Source organism: Sciurus vulgaris (assembly GCF_902686455.1).
Source record: "Sciurus vulgaris genome assembly, chromosome: 6".
NCBI lineage: Eukaryota > Metazoa > Chordata > Mammalia > Rodentia > Sciuridae > Sciurus > Sciurus vulgaris.
The window spans coordinates 158,473,665-158,492,033 of record NC_136466.1 but is presented as its reverse complement, the minus strand read 5'-3'; the positions used below and the strand labels follow the sequence as shown (position 1 = coordinate 158,492,033).

At 40.6% G+C, this 18,369-nt stretch overlaps 1 protein-coding gene across 1 annotated transcript; it reads right to left on the bottom strand.

Annotated features, from left to right (window-relative positions):
• Nucleotides 1-371: 371 nt before the first annotated feature.
• Nucleotides 372-16,573, bottom strand: ZNF622 (zinc finger protein 622). Its single transcript, XM_079144580.1, has 6 exons — nt 15,858-16,573; nt 14,335-14,595; nt 13,953-14,115; nt 9,303-9,415; nt 1,814-1,957; nt 372-630 (listed from the first exon to the last, which is right to left on the bottom strand). Exons 1-6 carry the CDS (start codon nt 16,468-16,470, stop codon nt 503-505), a joined length of 1,422 nt encoding a protein of 473 aa, XP_079000706.1. The 5' UTR covers nt 16,471-16,573; the 3' UTR covers nt 372-502.
• Nucleotides 16,574-18,369: the final 1,796 nt, after the last annotated feature.

Here is an 18,369-nt window from a genome sequence, read left to right as displayed (position 1 = left end):
TGGTGTTGCCATTCTTGGTGTGCTCACACTCAGAAATAAGAAACCCCTACAGCAGCCATTGTCATGCTCTTTACCGCTGCTGGATTTAATGAAAGTGCCAGAGACACACACCTCCACACAAGCCACAACATGTCCAACGAGTGACATTCAATTGTGCTCCCAGAGAAATCTCAAAGCCCCCTCAAATTGGTCCCAGTGCCCTCACATCAAACTAATTTGGAGCAGACAAGTCACTCGAGTTTCCCATATCATGCTGACGGCCAGATATCACTTGAAAGCTGAGACAATAAAGCGACTGCCGAGCAGCATGCAGGTCCCAGACTGCAGCAGACACACACCACTTCAACATAAACTGGAAGCCTGTCCAAAAATGACACCTGAAAACCAACATGAGTCTGACTTTATTTTAGGTCAGAACAAATGAAGTAGCAGCGAAAGGGTGTATCCCACAATCCAGCCTCCACGGGTCCTCAGGCAAGGAGGAGACGTGTGCAGGAGACTCTCAGAATCTCACTTGGGCCCTAAAGTGCATTTGCTTGGTGGCGTTGTTCTTCATTCCTGTCTTCAGCATCCACTTTGATTTCATCCTTTGGACATACTGCATGTCCCGCTCTCGCATAAGAGCAGCTCCTGTGGTTGGAAGGAAGTTAAAAAATGAGCCAAAGCTGTTACGGTCAGGGAAAGCCCAATCTTCGCAGAAAATTCTAAAGTTAATTGGGGATGAATGGGCTCTTTTATATTTAAAGAAGAGATGCTATCTTGATGTTTCCAAGCAATGAGGCTCAAGGGTCTACATGCATCCCCACAAACACAGATCAGAGCTTTTGGAAATATACATTTCTCTGTATTAGCTCCTTTAGTTTTCATCACCTTGAAGGATTATCGGCCCCACTGATCTAAGAGGACAGGGTGGGAGCTATAAATTAAGTCAGAAAATAATTCCTGACTAGAATACAATCAATTTTTGCTAGATTCAAGTGGCCTCGTGATTCACAAGCAGCCAGGATGAAGGAAACAGGTGCCTATAAAAACAGGCATCTAAAATGGATCTTAGGCACCAGTACTTCCCAAGCCATCCAGAGGTGGTTCTCTCTTGCCTCTCCACCATCCTCTGGCTGTACTAACTGTTTCCCAAAGATCTAAGGATAAGCAGCTTTATGCAGTCCACACATCGGAGTAGATTTAAAAAGCATCATACTGATGAGGTTTCAAGGTTTAATAATTTCAATGGCCAGCTTTACTTATTTGAATCTTCTAACTTTTCTATGGAACGATTCCAAAAAGGGGACTGAGAGCTGACCTTTACAATGTGCATACACTGCATCCCACATGCATTATGAGGGTCAACCCTATCACGGTCCTTCCATTAACAGCTTCAGCATACAAATAAGGAAACAGAAGCTTAATTACTAATGTTCATCATATAAGAACCTGTAAGTGTATCATATACGTAACATTCAACTCCACAGCTCAAGCTATTTATAACCACCAAGCTACTACTCAATTCTTCTGTGTAGCCTCCAGGATAATTTTGGCCTGTAATGATTACTAAGTAATTCTTTTTCCAAGTGTGATCCATTGAAAAAGTTAATAGTGTATATAAAGTTATTATACAAGGAATATGAAGTTTTTAAGTCATGGAGCCATGGGCTTATTGCTAAAAGCATACTAAGGGATAATGGAAACCCTACAGCTAAGAAATCAAGCCTTCCCAGAGAGGCTTATAATGACAATGTAAATAGAAATGACATAACCCAAGCCCCTTCTACAAGTACAGGTTCTTGGGCTGGTCCATAGGTGTAAACAGATATACCTGTGCTGCCAGTCCACCCTAGGGCTCGGTACTGCTGGAGCACCCTGCCCACGGCCTTTTGATTTTTAGCAACTGCCACAGCTCTTGACAAGCCAAATCGCTGTTTGTAGTATCTCATCAAGGAGCGATGACCCACTCTGGCACCTGTTTTACAAAAGAGCAATATATTCATTCATTTATTCATTAATTTACTTTTACTTGTGATTATACATTATTTATTTTTTATTTGTTCTTTTAAATTATATATGACAGTAGAGTTTATTTTGACATATCACACATACATGGAGCATAACTTCCCATTCTTGTGGTTGTACATGATGTGGAGTTACACTGGTTGTGTATACATACATGAACACAAGAAAGTTATGTCCAATTCATTCTACTGTCTTCTCCATTCCCATCCTCCCTCCCCTTCCCCCAAGTCCATTCCGGTGAACCACACCCCACCTATTGTGAGTCTGCATTTGCATATCAGAGAGAACATTCAGCTTCTGTTTTTTGGGATTGGTTTATTTCATTAAGCATGATATTTTCTCCAGTTCAATCCATTTATCAGCAAATGCCACAATTTTATTCTTCTTTATGGCTGAGTAATACTCCATTGTGTATATGTACCACATTTTCTTTATCCATTCATCTACTGAAAGGCACCCAGGTTGGTTCCACAGCTTAGCTATTGTGAATTGAGCTGCTATGAACATTGATGTGGCCATATCACTATAATATGCTGATTTTAAGTCCTTTGGATATATGCCACAGAGTAGGATAACTGGGTCAAATGGTGGTTCCAGTCCAAGTTTTCCAAGGAATCTCCATACTGTTTTCCAGAGTAGTTAGTAGTTACACCAATTTTTTTTTTTTTTTGGGGGGGGGGTAGTGGGAATAGAATCCAGTGGCACTTAACCACTGAGTCACATCCTCAGTTATTTTCTTAATTTTGAGTCAGGGTCTCACCAAGTTTGTCTGGGCCTCACTTAGGTGCCAAGGCTGGCTTTGAACTTGTAATCCTCCTGCCTCGGCCTCCTGAGTTACTGGGATTATAGGCATGCACCACCACACCCAGCAAAGAGCAATATTTAAACACTGAGTTGGATATTTTTTCCAAGGTAGAACAGAACTACAAAGCAAGGGCTTTCCCAAATCAATCTTTAAGATCTAGCTGGAAAATGAATATGTCAGAAGAAACAGTGTTCTATCTACTAAATAAAGACAAAGCAAAGGAAAGAGACGGAATAGTAAATCACTGTTCACAAAATTTCAGCATCTTGTACTTACATATAATTTGACTCCCCACAACTCCCCCTAGCAATCCCTATTAAAACAGATAAAAGGGCCCTAGGAAGTTAGGGCCTAAAAACCACAGTCAGGGTTCACAAAAGAAATCCACATTTCCCTTACTTAAATTCTCCACTGCGATGGTTCTTCAGCAGGGGTAATTTTATTGCACAGTGAACTTTTGGCCCTGACTGGAAACACTCTGGGTTGTTACAACTAGAGGCATGCTACTGACATCTAGTGGGTAAAGGCCAAAAACACTTCCTAAGCACTTTTAGACATACAAGATAAGACCCTGGCAGTATTATCTGACCTAAAATGTCAATCAATAGTGCCAGGGCTGAGAAATCCTATTATATCCTAAATAATAAAAGATATCTGGCAAATCAATTGGTGAACTAGAATTTTAAAAGATGATTAAGTTGAATTCTCTCTACAGATAATTTTTATTTACTTAGAGAAATTTGTTGAAATTGAGTCAAGCTTTCAGAAATTAGTTTTTTTTTCTTTTCTTTTTGTAGTTGTAGATGGACAGATTGCCTTTATTTGTTTATTTTTATGTGGTACTAAGGATTGAACCCAGTGTCTCACACATGCTAGGCAAGTGCTCTGCCACTGAGCTACAGCCCCAGCCCCTGGAAATTAATTTCTAATTTTAACTTTCAACAAATTTTGATGTCATTATAATACATAATTGTATTTATAAACCCCTAAGCAATTATAACACAGTGTCGGGGGAGATACTATACATTTCAAACAAGACAACAATGAAACAAATTTACTGACCACCAAAAGTTTTGAAATTTCTGTAGCTGGGCTAATAAAAACGTGAGGGACCATTCAAGATTCCTATTAAGAGGGAGGCACAACAGTATAATAATCAAGGGGTGTCAAACTACCACCAGAGGACCGAATCCAGTCAGCCAGCCCCTTTTCATAAGCCTTGCTGAAACACTCATCCCTGCAGATATTACTTTTAATTGCTTTTGTGCTACAAAGTAGAGCTGAGGAGTTGCTGCAGGGACAGAATGGCACACAAAGCCTAAACTACTGCCTTTCAAGTCCTTTAAAGGAAAAGCGTCCCAAACTTTTGGTCTTAGCTTCACAGCAGATGAAACTGAAAAAAAAAAAAAAACATGATTAAGGGATGACTGAGTCCAAGCTCCACCAGGAGAGGCTCTCAATGGTCCCCATGCCATGACCACCAGTTAAAGGCTTACTCAATAGAAGCTACGCCTTCACCATACTAACCAGGACACAGGAGACCAAATGCCTTCCCAGACAGACATTTACATGTCCATATTTAATAGCATATACCCATAGCTTGAAAACAGTCATTTCCACTAAACGAACAGCTAAGTAGAGACCTGTGTATAGTTTCTAGGAAAGTTTTACATTTGCATATATAAAACTATTTCTTTCAGAATCTTTTGTGTAAAAAGACCATGAATGGAATACTAAATGTAGATAGAAGTTTGTTAATGGAGAAGCTTGTATTTGTTTTTAGGATTTAGACCTTTAGTTCGCCTGAAAAAAAGCTGTTAGGTTTAATTTAAGTCCCAGGCAAGACACCTGGAAAATAATTTGCTTGCAACACAGATATAGAAAAGCGGTTACTTTTTTTTTGGTTTTATGATTATACTCAAGAGATGACAAAAAGAACATTCAAAGACCTAATCTGGATACCAATAGGAATGAAAACTACTTCCCCTGATCAAGACTGTTCTGGCAGCACAAGAGTTAATCAACCACTAAGTCCGCAAGAAATAATATAAGTGAATCTGATGGAAATAATGAGTTGATGAAAAAAGATTCAAGCCCAAGTGGAGGCCTTAGCAGAAAATCCCAGCATCCTTCACTATAATTTTCTCTTTGCAATATTAGGTCAGTGTGCTCTAGCTCCAGGTTTGCAATGATGACTGTTCCCAAGTCATCAGATGATAATGCTGGTACTAACAAATCTATATATTTTTACACACCATTTGGAAATACATTCTACAGTTTCCAATAGTTGGCAGGAGAGACGTAAAAACAGCGTTTAAAGTTACTCCTGCTCTGTGCTGATGAAAGTGAGCATAGGACATTAGCACTAAGTATAATGTGCTAAGAACAACTCAATTTGAAGGCCTTCATCATGGAAAAATCTTTAGGTACTATGTGAATGACTAATAAACAAGAGATAGGTTATGTCTGATTTATGGTGAAACATACAACCTGTCCATCTAAATTTCACATATAATTCAAAATTATCCACTTCTGCTTAACAAATAGCCATGCAACTGACAATGGTACTGGAAAAGAAAATATCTCCAACTCTAGTTTTCATAAGATGATTATTATGTATTTCTTATGGATTCAACAATAGTTTCATGTGGCTAGTCAGCAGCTAAAGAAATGTGTCTTTCACACCATCTTCCTCTATGTGAATTGAAGAGCAAAGAAATTAATTCAAGGAACCCTACCAGCCCACAATCTGCAAAGAAGACATGCTAATAGTGCCCTCTACTGGATATGTTTTATCACTGGCTCTGGGATCAACTGCTTGTATTTTACTGAGAACAATCTGAGTAACTAGATTGAAGGTATTACAACTATTGCTTTTGAAATCAGTTTAAAGCAGACTCAAGCTCTACACATTAGAATAATTTCCAAATTAGCTTTAAGCTAACATCCACGCTAACCCAGTCACACAGATGAGCATATCTGAAGAAGTTTCTGAAGGTGATGTCCTTCAAAGAGATAAACAAGTGATGAAACATAATGCTACTATATTTTTACACAGTGATTTTTTTAGAGTGCTCTTATTTTCTTGAGTCATTTAAAAACCCCCAAACCAGCACTGAGGCACAGGAGCAAACCAATGGTCTGTCATATCTCACCATAAACATGACTGACAAAAGCAAGACTGGCTTTTAAAATCTGAGATGATGAAGTACAGTCAACATTAAAAGAACTATGTCAGTCCAGAAGAAGAAAATTTCAGAATATAGGTGTTTTTTGATTTGTTGCCATTTAGACAAAACCTATTCTACAGTCTCAGTTATCTGTGATGACTAGTGATTTGTATTTGTATATTCTTATTAGTAGCCCTGAATCTTCTCCCAGCACAAAACTACAATCTTTCTCAAGAAAAATACATGCCTGCACACCAAAAAATGTGCACAATCTAGTTAAGAATACTTAGAATAGACAGTTTCCAGCTGTTGGCTAGGTCTTTCCTGAGCTAGCCTGCCTAAAAGTACAGTATTTTGCAGTACCACACTACCAACCAGTTACCACACTGCTTCTAAGACTACAACAAAGAGCAATCTTGAGATTATTATCCAATACTTTAAAATAACATGAATCAACAATTGGACCCATATCGGTGAGTAGGGAAACCCAGGCTTAAGAGAAAATTGACCTTCCAGCTAATCTCAGGTCACTTTCTTCTTTGATTATATCACATACAGACAAAGCAATCTTCTCCAAGGACTTAGAAGGTAATGAAGACAAATATGGTTCTAAGCCCCTGCAAACTCCTTCTGCTTGCCTTTTTCTTTATTGTCACAGACTCTAGGGAATCAACCTTGCTTTACTTTTAAAAATGTAACTTCTACCTTTTCAGTCAAGAAACATCTGGCTCTTATGTGTCTGAGACCCTGTACTGAGCTGAAAAGATAAAATGGTCTGTTGTTAAAAGTATTGGGGTTAGGGGAAATATCTTCCAACGTTCTATAGCCCAGCAGGATAACTAAGGTTGACAACAATTGAGTATTTTAAATTAGCCAATATGATTTTGAATGTTCCCAGCACAAAGAAATGATATTTGTCTGAGGTGACAGATATGTCAATTACCCCCTTTACATATTGTATACATGTAAAATGCCACAGGGTAGTCTATAAATACATACAATTAATCTGTGTCAATTTTTAAAACACACATATACGCATTTTTAAAGAGTAACCTGGGAAAACAGACAAGCAAGCCATAATTACAAAGGAATAAAGTCAATGTTATCACAAATTTACAAGCATACAGGAATAAAGGAGACTTCTTTGACCCAGTAAAGGAACAAAGGGGTTTGGGAAGGTTTTCCAAAGGTGTGAGCCCAAAGAAGATGAGTCTTAGAGGAGGAGTGGGAATAGAGGCACCACCAGGCAAAGACCCAGAGGAACAAGCAAACCATAAGCAGGTGTCTAAAGGAAAAGCACAAGACACCTGAAGGACCAGAAGCTGGAGAAATTCAGTTACTAAAGGCAAAGACTTCCACTGGAGGACTTCCAGAAGGTAAAGTATACTGATGTTTTAGAAAGAATGTGCTGGTATATGTGTGGAAAACAGACTGCAGATGGCCAGACAGGACACTGTAATAGTGTCAGAAAGAGAATAAAAAAAAAAAAGAAAGAAAGAAAAAAGTATTCAAAAGACATTTAGGAGTTGCCAAATCACCTGAATGTGAGAGAGAGTATAGTAAAATGATAGCCATTTTTGCCTTTGGCTAACCTAAGAAAACTCAATCACCCTAGGACAACATGTTTCTATATAGCTGAGGATTCCTCATTGTTTTCAATTTCAAAAATTAAAGTCTAAATGAAAACTACTTTCAAATATGCTATACTTCTTATATATGACAAGCTCACTGTGATACATATTTTTGCAATATAACGTGCTAAAGTAGATGAAAACTGAAGTGAACATTATAGTGTTTTTTTTACAACATGTCGGATACTGCTTTACAATCAACTTACTTAATGTCTGCCATTATCATATCCTAAGTTAAATGGAAGGTAGAAAGACACGGAGCCAAAGAGTCTTGGAAAATAAGTTAGTAAACTTACCGAGTCAACTCTCGGTATCTGTGAGGAACCGGTTCCAGGACCTTACCTTCAAATACCAAACTCCAAGGATGTCAAGTCCCTTATATAAAATGGTGCAGTACTTACTTACAACCAACACTTTAAATCAGCTCTAGATTACTTTTAATACTCAATACAATGTAAATGTTACATAAAATAATTGTTATGCCCTGTTGTTTAAGGAATAATGATAAGAATAAAAGCCTATACATGTTCAGTACAGACACAATTCCCCCCCAGATATTTTCACTTCTTGGTTCACTGCAGATGCAGAAAACTCTGATAGAGGACTGACTATATCTTCTGTTCTCTATCGGTACTTTCATAGGAGGAGTACTGAATAGAAGGGTTTTATCACGGTGCACTGTAAAGGCCATAGCATACTGCAATTAACTTCCTTGTCACTATAGGAAGAACTGTATCTTCAAGACACATTCTGCCTGCCCTTCCCTTCTATTGCTATACCCTAAAGCTGCCCTTTGCCTTCAAAGGTTATCCTTGTGAGTTAAGATGGCTGTCTACACCAAAACAGAGTATTAAAGTGTTGCTTCTTCATCAGACACTTCCACTGGCAGTACGTTGCTCCTGCCCCCACCATGACTACAGAGCTCCACAGTCAGTATAGGAAAGTCAGAAAGAGCCTTCATTACCTAGGTGTGTGTTTTTGGGTAAATTACTCAACCTCTCTAAGTTCCTTGAAGACTCGTTATAAAGCGTGAACATGCTAATAACTGCACAGTAAATACCAGGATTTATTAGGATCCTATCATCTCTACCATTTCCTTCCCTTTCACCTCTCACTGTATATGCCCTCTGTAGCTTCCCACAACACTTTCTTCTTTCCACACAACGAACAACAGTGAATGCTTCTCATATTCAGTTACTCTTCATCTTCTCATATCTAGGATGAATTTCCACCCTGAGTCCTATTTTCCCAGAGGAGAAGGCAGAATTGAAACTCCAAGTCTCCCCTACAACCAGAATACAGAAAGTCAACTCAGGAAACATCAGTCAGATACACATATGCCAGAGTACTATATGGAAGTCTGAGCAACATAACGACACAGTAATCTTCAAAGAATGAGAGTTAAGGTCAAGATTAGTAATGACAACAAGAAAAGATGAACAGAATGGAAAGTGTCTACGCATTTTTTAAAACTGAAAAGAAAAAGAAATACCTAATCAAAATATTCAGAGCCATAAAAGAAATGAGCAAAAACCCTAGCCCAGTTTAAACAAAAACGCCAACTTAGAGCTAGGCAGCAACCTTCTGAATTTACATGTACATAAGAATGCAAACATACACTTTTCCTCAGCTAGGCCTCTTCCAAAATCCACTGGCAATAAGTCACTTATTTTTGACAAACACACGTACCAGAAGGCAGAATCAGCTCCATGGTTTCATCATCGTATTCCAAGTTCTTTTCTGAGGGCAACTCCTCAGCCTCACTGGGATCCTCCCCTTCCATGTGATCTGGGTAGCTGCTCCTATAAAGGTGAACTGATGTTAATAAACATTGCCTCGGACTTAAAGATATAAATTGTATTTGCAAATGTGGCCAAACCGCTAGCTGTTTTAAAAAACAGTTGCACAAACTGCCAGCTAAAAGGTTATAGGGGGAAAATAACTTGTTAGCAGTTTTCTGTAGAATTGAGCAAATGACTTAACAGGAGTGTGGGAAGCCATCCATATCTAGCAGAATCAGACATGACTGAGCCATGGGACACAGAGGCCTGATTCCCAGAAACTGGCAACCATGAAGGACTATTCCAGATTGGGGGCTGGGTGGGTATGTGGCCCTGTGTGGGAGTGGTTCACCATATGGTTATATGCTAGTTTCCCTGAGCAAATGGCTGTCCTAACTCCACTCCATCCTGTCCATCACAAAAGAAGCCCCTCCTTATCTGGGTACCTTTACCTGTGTGTCTATAAAATAAAAGAGAGTTGGGCTACTCCATCTTGTTAAGAGGCCAGATCTGGTATGGCCCAATCCATTACGCCCCCTCTCATTTGGTTCTTGTGTATTTATTGATTAGATAAACTTAAGGGTAATTAATTGATTTATAACCAACATTGTCCTCAGGCAGTTAAGCCTTTTCACAGGACGTGGCTAAAACCCCAATACAGGAGGATGTTTCCTCTTATTTGTTTCTCCTTTGGAAGGTTACCAAGTGCAAAGAAAGAGAACATAGATCTGGACATGCAGCTCGAGTCAATTTAACCACTGTAAAAACAAATTCTAGAACAGTGCTATCCAAGAGAACTGTAATGATAGAAAGGCTTTATGCATGTGTGTCCTACACAGTGGCTGTAAACGTGTGTTTTCAAGCACTGAAATTTAAAATGGAATAGTGTGACTAAAGAATAGATTTTTTTCATTTTTAATTTATATTTTAAATAGTCACAAGGGACACCTATTAATTACTGTATTTGACAGTGCAATTCTGAAAGAATCTCTATGTTCCTAAAAATTATCACGAATTTATATTTATACATACATATGGAGAATAAATGGAGAAACTCACATTAAAATACTGAAGAAATAATCTATAAAAGGTACAATTTAGGCAAATACCTTTGTTATGACAATTTATTGCCTTGATTTGTCCTTTTGTTTAAAACAATTAGAAAAGAATATATTTCAATGTCATATTCAGTAAAACGTTTCATGTATGCACTACATAAAATTTGCACTCATGAAAAGAAAGCATTATGCCTTGTAATTCTGTTTCACTGTCTTATATTTTAAAACAAAATAAAAGCTCACACAGTTGCATAGAATGAGAAAAAAATATCAATAGCCCAATAGGAAAATGAACAAAAGATTTGATCAGACACTTGACAAAAAGATCTCCAAACTATCAATAAATAAATAAATAAATAAATGGCTTCTCAATTACGTGTTTCATAGTAAGGAAGAAAAGAATTAAAATAACTACATAAATGCCAAGTGGCTAAAATGAAAAATTCTCCCTCACCAAAAGGGGAATTACAGAGAACCACTTTGGAAAACAATTTGAAAACATCTAAAATTAAACATATGCACATCCTATAGCCGGGCTCCTAAATCGATACCAACAGATAATATGTATACATTTGCCAAAAGACATATACCAGAATGATGCGGGGCGGGGGCGTGCATTTCTGGTGATACTGGTGATACCTCCAAACTGGAAACACTCAAGTGTGCGTCAGCAGATGAGGTACCGTGACACATTTAACAGAATACAAAGAGAACCAACAAACGACAACTATGTAAGATAGTAAGGATGAGTCCCACAGATGTAAGGAAGAAGGTGATGCAAGAGTACATTCTTTATGGTTTCATTTACATAAGTACAAAAACAGGCAAAATTAATCTATGTAGTTCTAAGTCAGAATATTGGTTATTCTTGGAGACAGGCAGGGTACTTCCCGGAAATACACACAGGGAAACATCAGGGTATCATTAATTTTCTGTTTCTTGGTCTGGATGCTTACTATATGTAAAATTTCACCAAACTGAATTACAATCTCATATGTACACATCAATGCACTTTTCTGTAAGTTTATTCTTCAATAAAAGTGTCTAGTCCAAAATAAGTTAACATTAGTTATCTTCAAAGGAAGGGAGAATTAAAGGCAATCTGTCATTTTTTCATCTGAGCAAAACCACATAAAGAGCTTATTAAACAGTGTCAGGCAGGTAGTTAGAACTCAATTCATCCTGGCTTTGCATGTGAAGGCTTTCTATTTTCCAAGTTTTCTTTATGAAACACCATCAACTTGGGAGTTTTTTTTTAAGGTTCATAAATCATTTTAACATTCATTTTTAAAAAGGCTCACACCAGTTCTCATTTTTAGGAGCCATATAATAAACTCTGCAATGCCTATAATCCCACTGGTTCAGGAGGCTGAGGCAGGAGGATCACAAGTTCAAAGTCAGCCTCAGCAAAAAGCGAGGTTAAGCAATTCAGCAAGACCCTGTCTCTAAATAAAATACAAAATAGGCCTGGGGATGTGCCTCAGTGGTCAAGTGCCCCTGAGTTCAATCCCTGGTACAAAAAAAAAAAAAAAAAAAAAAAAGCATCATTTGAATTAAAGAAAATTTACTTCTTGAATCATTTACACCAGTTATAAATTTTAATTCAAACAATCCACACAACAACCAGTAAGCAACAACAAAAGCCTTTATTTTTTTGAAGCTTAGATTCCAGAAGGAGAGAAATGATAAATAAATAAAAGATAATATGTAAAGTGGCAGCAACAGCTATGAAGAAAAGTAAAGAGGATGAAAAAAATCAGGTAGGTGTCATGATTTTATCAAAGGTGGTCATGGAAAGTCACCCCAAGAAAGTGAAATTTATGCCAAGCCCTGCAGGAAGTGAAGGAATTCATATAAATATTTCAGCAAAGATTACGGGCAAAGACAAGAGGAGGTACAAGTTCTTGAGAAATATACTTTTTGTCATTAGATCAGCTAGGAATCGAATGAGCAAGAAACAGAACTGCAGTCAAATCACACAAAGCCATGTCAACCATTAAACTTTGGTTTTTACCTTCAGTAAGACAGGGAGCCCTTGGAAGATTTCAAGGACAATTTGATTTGACTTATGTTTTAAAAGAATTCCTATGGCTAGCTTTGAAAATAGAATGTAGGGGATGGTAAGAATGAGAGTTAGGAGACCAGCAGGCAGCAAGTTCAGTGAAACCTGAAGGTAACCTGGATCCAGGTTGTAGCGACATAAGAAGTAAGAAGCACTTAAGTAATTGGAAGCAGAGAGTTTTCATTTACTTAAGGAAGATCAGGTTAGCAAGCACAGAAGGAGTTTGATTTTGAATGAAGTAGAAATGTCAAGGAGGGCTGGATACGTAAACCTGGAGCTGAAGCAAATACTATAGTAGAGAGAAAAACTCGGGGATATGAACCTCCAGGAGGTTCTGAAATCCATGAGCCTGGGTAGGATTCTGAATATACAAGGAGGCATGGACCAAGGAGTTAGAGAACCAGTGCTGTGGCATTCCAAGCCAGTTGTTAGCTGCAGCCTCTTGCCTCCATCTCTAGCATTTGCTTTGACCACTTTGATTAGAACAACGGAAGTCAAAAGATAATAAACACTGCTCGCTCGCAGGAAACTTGAGAGGGAAAAATACCATCTATTGTAAGGGGATGATTTCCACCTTCAGTAGACATTCTGTCTTCTTGCCTGCCACCCCTCTAACTCCCTACTTATGCCCAACTAAAGTCCTCAAATGCAAAAGGAAAAATCAGGGAGAAAATACGAAGTTTAACAGAAGAAGACTTTTCTGAACACCTGTATCACTTCAGTTATGACTAGTTGGCATGGTGATTATATGTGCCCGCTTCTCTCCTATGCTACACTGGAGGAATTTTGACAATAAAAACTTAGTTCTTTATGAGTACCTAACATTCATTTGTTGCATGATGTAAGAACTGCTTGAGATTCTAGTTAGGGTTAAACCATCAATGAGATAAATCTCACCACCAAATGCTATGATCTGTCCTAGTTTAGCAACCATCTCAACTTCTTTAGAAGACAGCTTGATGCAAGGTCCTTCAAGGAACTCAAAACATGAAAACTAATTTCCTTACCTCTGTTCACAAAGGTAACTGGCAAAACTGAACTCCTGATCATTTAACTACAAAGAACAAAAACAAGTGAGACAAACTTCAGTTTGTGCCTGAGATCTTCTCTTTCTTAGATGTATAGTTTCTGAGCCCATACAGAGGTGTTACGAGGTGTTACAATAAATACGGTAAGCAGGGTGCAGTGGTGCATGCCTGTACACCCAGTGGCTTGGGAGGCTGAGGCAGGAGGATCACAAGTTCAAAGCCAGCCTCAGCAATTTAGCAAGACCCTAAGCAACTTAGAGAGACCCTAAATAAATAAAATATAAAAAGGGCTGGGGATGTGGCTGAGTGGTTAACCAACACTGGTTCCATCCCCAGTACCAAGGAACAAAAAAAGAATATATTGTACAATACTACTTTAATTCACTTCACATTACAAACCCTTGACTTACCTAAAATCATAGAAGTCTGCAAATTCCAAAGCAGCATCACCATCTGTGAAAAGCTTACAGTGGCTCTTGTCATTCATATGTGCCTGTACAGCTTCTGTGGAGTAGAAGGATTTCCCTTTCTCATTGCACCACAAGCAAATCTTCCCAACACCAACTTTCTCTCCTGGTTAAATAATTCGAGGAAAAAAAATATGAAAGAAATTTTTTGCAGTCAGATTAAAGTTCACCATTTATCTTCACAATTCAAAAAACATTCATTTTTGATTTTCACAAAATAAGTAATTAAATCAAAGACTGATGAGAAACACAAAACTGATGTTCCCTTAAGACCTGCCCACCCCAATAAACATGGTATTTCCTCAGTATGTGATATTATACTTACCTAAATATTTAATTAGCCCCTTAAGGTCTGAAAGATATTCTATATCAGGAATAAAGAAGCTGTGAACTTTAGTCATATGAGCCACATTCTTCATGAGGGAGCTTGAATGATGGGAACAAAATAAGCAGTCCGTTACTGGGATGGCACCTAGGGGTGGGCTATCCCCAGCCTCTTCCTCATCTGCATCCTGCTCCTCTGTGTCGTCCATCACTTCAGTATCCTCACATTCCAATTCTTCATCAGAATCAATATCTTCCCAATCTTCAAGTCAGAGTTTTGATAAACAAAGTTAACTTTAAAAAGTGGTAAGCACAATCAAAGACACCACAATGATTCATATAAAGAGGCACACCTATATTCAGGGAGACAGAGTGGCAACTCCATCCCCCAGAAGAAAAATCCTTTTTCAAGATCTCAATTTTAGCTATGTATTTGCCACAGACAAGTTTGTATGGATAAGAAACTTGTTCATCTTGCTTTTCCAGTACATGGTGATCTCCCTAAAGTAGTCTCACAGCACCTAGCCCAGTGCTGGGACACGTTCAGTGGTCTCCTCTGGCCAACAATCTTACAAAGTGCTATAACAACATCTAGGACTTCACAGGAGTACAGGAGTACTACAGTGTGTGGACATGGTAGTGGCATCAAGCTATCTGAATGTAGGTGCTCTTCCATGTTTAAACTGAATCACCACCATGACAGTATTAAGAGATGGAGCCTTCATGGACCACTGTCCTAATAAAAGGGCGTGAGAAAAGTAACTAGTATTTTTTTTGTTGTTGTTGTTGTTTTCCTCTTACTCCTTCTGCTATGTGGGGACATAGCCCTTATCTCCCTTTTCTATCATTTGAGAAAATCACGAGCAAACTCCCTTTATGGAAGGCCCTGCCAATGCCTTGATTTTACACTTCCCAGCCTCAAAAAACTATGGGAAAATAAATTTATGCTGTTTATAAACCCTCAAGTCTTAGGTATTTGCTCTAGAGGCACGAATGGATTAAGACAGAAGACATACACTGTCAATGTTAACAGGACCAGGGGTGAGGAAGGACAAAATAGCTCCGGAAGTCAATGAGGCTAGGTGGCTGGCTCAAGCTCCACACCAGTTTTGCTAGTTGATTTGGAGCCCCTCATTCAGTTCTAATCACCAAGGTTAAGGGCAAAGTCATTAGAACCAAGAAGCCCAATAGAATCACTAATGTTACAGCAGCCAGTATGACAACAGCATGTCTTTCTAGGCTTATGCGAAAAACTTACCTAAAAAAGAGAAAAGCGTCAATTCGCCCTACAAATGTTTACTGAACAGCTAGCTATTCCTCCTCCGGGTCCAGTTTTAGGTCCTGGATGTACAGCAGTCAACCAAACAGAACGCTGGCTAGGGAAGGCACTTCAGAAGTCTAATCATCATTTTCACTCACTTACACACTTAAACACACGCACGCACGTACACACACCTTAAATATAGGCCTGGAAACTTAAGGGAAGCCAACTGCCTCTCGCTCCCCTTCGGACGAGGCCTTTACCTTCTCCGTCCAGCTCCTCCTCCTCCTCACTCTCTTCCCCCTGCTGCTTGGCCAACCTCTTGGCTTGCTGTTCAAACCACTGCAGCCGGGGCGGCTTCTCCGCCGGGTCTCGGTCGTGAGTCCCCCGTCCACCCGCAGCGACGGCCACCGCACTCCTGAACTCCTCGGTGGACACCTTCTTGGGCGACGTGGACGGCTGCGCCTTGATGGCCTGCTGGATGGCCGCGTTCATGGCATCCTTGTCCACGCTGTCCACGTCGAGTCCCTTCTCTAAGTTCTTCTCATTCATCATCTCCACTTTCCGATTCACGGCCTGCACCGCCTTCTTCTCCAGCTCCACGTGCCGCCGGGACTTGAGGTGGTTCTCGTAGGCGTTGAAAGAGGCGAACTTCTTACTGCAGACGGTGCAGTAGGTGGCCGTGCCCTTGCTCTCCTCCTCCGCCACGGCCCGCTGCGCCCGCACTCGCTCCTGGAAGCCTTCGGCGGTGACTGGAGCCATGTTGGCCACTTTTCGCCGCAGGTTGTAGCGGTGCCAGTCCGTTTTGTAGTGGGCCCGCTGCATCTCCGCGTCGCGAAAGGCCACCCGGCAGGTGATGCAGGTGTATGTCGCCATCGCCAGGCGAAAAGCAAGAGGCGACCTAGCCAAGAATCGAAGGATCAGCGTGCTGGTCCCACAGACCGCAAGCCCTTAACTGTCCGAGCAGCTGTGAAGACGAGCACTGGGCTCCGACTTCCTGCTTGTCACTGAGGGAACTTCCGGCGTACACCGGAAGAGATTCTCAGCTGGAAAGGAAGTCCCGCCTCCTGGCCTGTGGCCCCGCCCCAGTTTTGAGGGAAATCCTTGGCTGACCGGTTCCGGGGTCCGCTCAGTTCGCCTGGGGTGGCGGTTGATTGTCAGGGGCCGCGTCCTCGCCATTTCCTTCCTAAGCGGTTGTGCGGTTGTGTGTGACGCGGTCAGGGCGACGGCTACGCGAGAAGGGTGGAGTGGGTGCCCTGGGCTGCTCCGGTCCCTGGGAGGCCCTGGGGAGGTCCGGTCGGAGAACGGTGGTCAAGGGTTCCTCCAGGGCCGCTTGCTGCCCCCTGGCGCCGGGTGAATGCGTGTGGCGAGAGCGGGGAAGGCCCTCTGGTCTGACGCCAGCCCCCTCACCCGGCCTGCTGGACCGGTTCTCCGAGGTACCCGAGGGTTCAGCCCGAGCCGCGGCCTGCGGCGGCCCTTCCCGGGGAGAGCGCAGGCGAAACGCTGGCCTGCTGGGTGCCGAAAGCACGCCAAACCGCTGCCCAGTGGAGCATGATCCAAGCCACGTCCGTAACGTTCAATCTAATCGTGTCCGCATTATCACAAATAAGAATGGGCGGGATCACTTTTGGTGATCTATCTTGTTCAACATGTAATCAGCAGAAAGGACCTAACCAAATATTTTACATTCTTTGGTTGGTATTAAATCTTGGAAATCTTGTATCTTACAACTAACAGCTCCTCTCTAGCCGCATTTCATGTCCTTAGTTGCCTATGTAACTTTATATATATCAGCACAGTTTTATAGGAAAACATGAACCTTAAAGGCTTGGGGAAGTTAATAGTTTTATCTGCACAGCTGGGCGGAACCAGTCAGCTCTGTTTCAGAACTGAATGTACATTTCAGAATCCAAGCTGCCAGTAGCACCAAAAGAGAAGACGTCTCTAAAATAGAGGCCAAATTGTGTAGCTCTGCTCAAAACCCTTCAAACACCCACCTTTGTATTCTAGGTCCTACAAGATCTGCTACCACGAGGACCCCCTACTTCTGATCTGCTCAGTCTTCTCTGCCTTGCTCAACCTACCTCAGTCACAGTGACACTCGATGTTATTCTAACAAGGCTAAGCAAGCATCTTTTGTTGGTATTGTTTTAGAACCCATGTTATTCTTTGCTCTGATTATCTTTTTGCTCACATTTTATATCTTGAAATAGACCCCCTCTGAAATTAAGGGCAACCTCCTAATAACTTGTTTTTCTACATCCTGTATTTCCTCCTATCCAGACTAGAGGCTGAAGGGTTGGTCCCCCGGCCTGACAGATGCCAAGTAAATTAAGACTGACAAATTCTCTGGATGAGCATAACCTAGCCAAATCTGCATATGTATATTTCCTTCCTTTAGTCCCACTTTGCCTCCTTTTTTTGAAAAATATTTTTAGTTGTAGATGGACACAACACCCATTATTTTATTTTGTATGTGGTGCTCAGGATCTAACCCAAGACCTCACACATGCAAGGCAAGCACTCCACCACTGAACTACAGCCCCAGCTCTTGCCACATCTTTTAAAAGCTTTCCTTGAGCCAGGTGCTGTGGCCCACTCCTATAATCCCAGCGGTTTAGGAGACAGCAGGAGGATCCCAAGTTCAAAGTCAGCCTCAGGAACTTACTGAGGTCCTAAGCAACTTGGTGAGATCCCGTCTCAAAATTAAAAGGCTTGGGATATGGCTCAGTGGTAAAGTGCCTCTGGGTTCAATCCCTGGTACCAAAAAAATAA

What these genes read in the sequence shown, in the direction of transcription:
- ZNF622 (XM_079144580.1), bottom strand. Translation starts at nt 16,470, where the DNA reads ATGGCGACATACACCTGCATCACCTGCCGGGTGGCCTTTCGCGACGCG. An exon ending in GGAGGAGCTGGACGGAGAAG is followed by an intron (nt 14,596 to 15,857) that starts GTAAAGGCCTCG and finishes TCTGACTTGAAG; the next exon opens with ATTGGGAAGATATTGATTCT. An exon ending in GGGGCTAATTAAATATTTAG is followed by an intron (nt 14,116 to 14,334) that starts GTAAGTATAATA and finishes TTATTTAACCAG; the next exon opens with GAGAGAAAGTTGGTGTTGGG.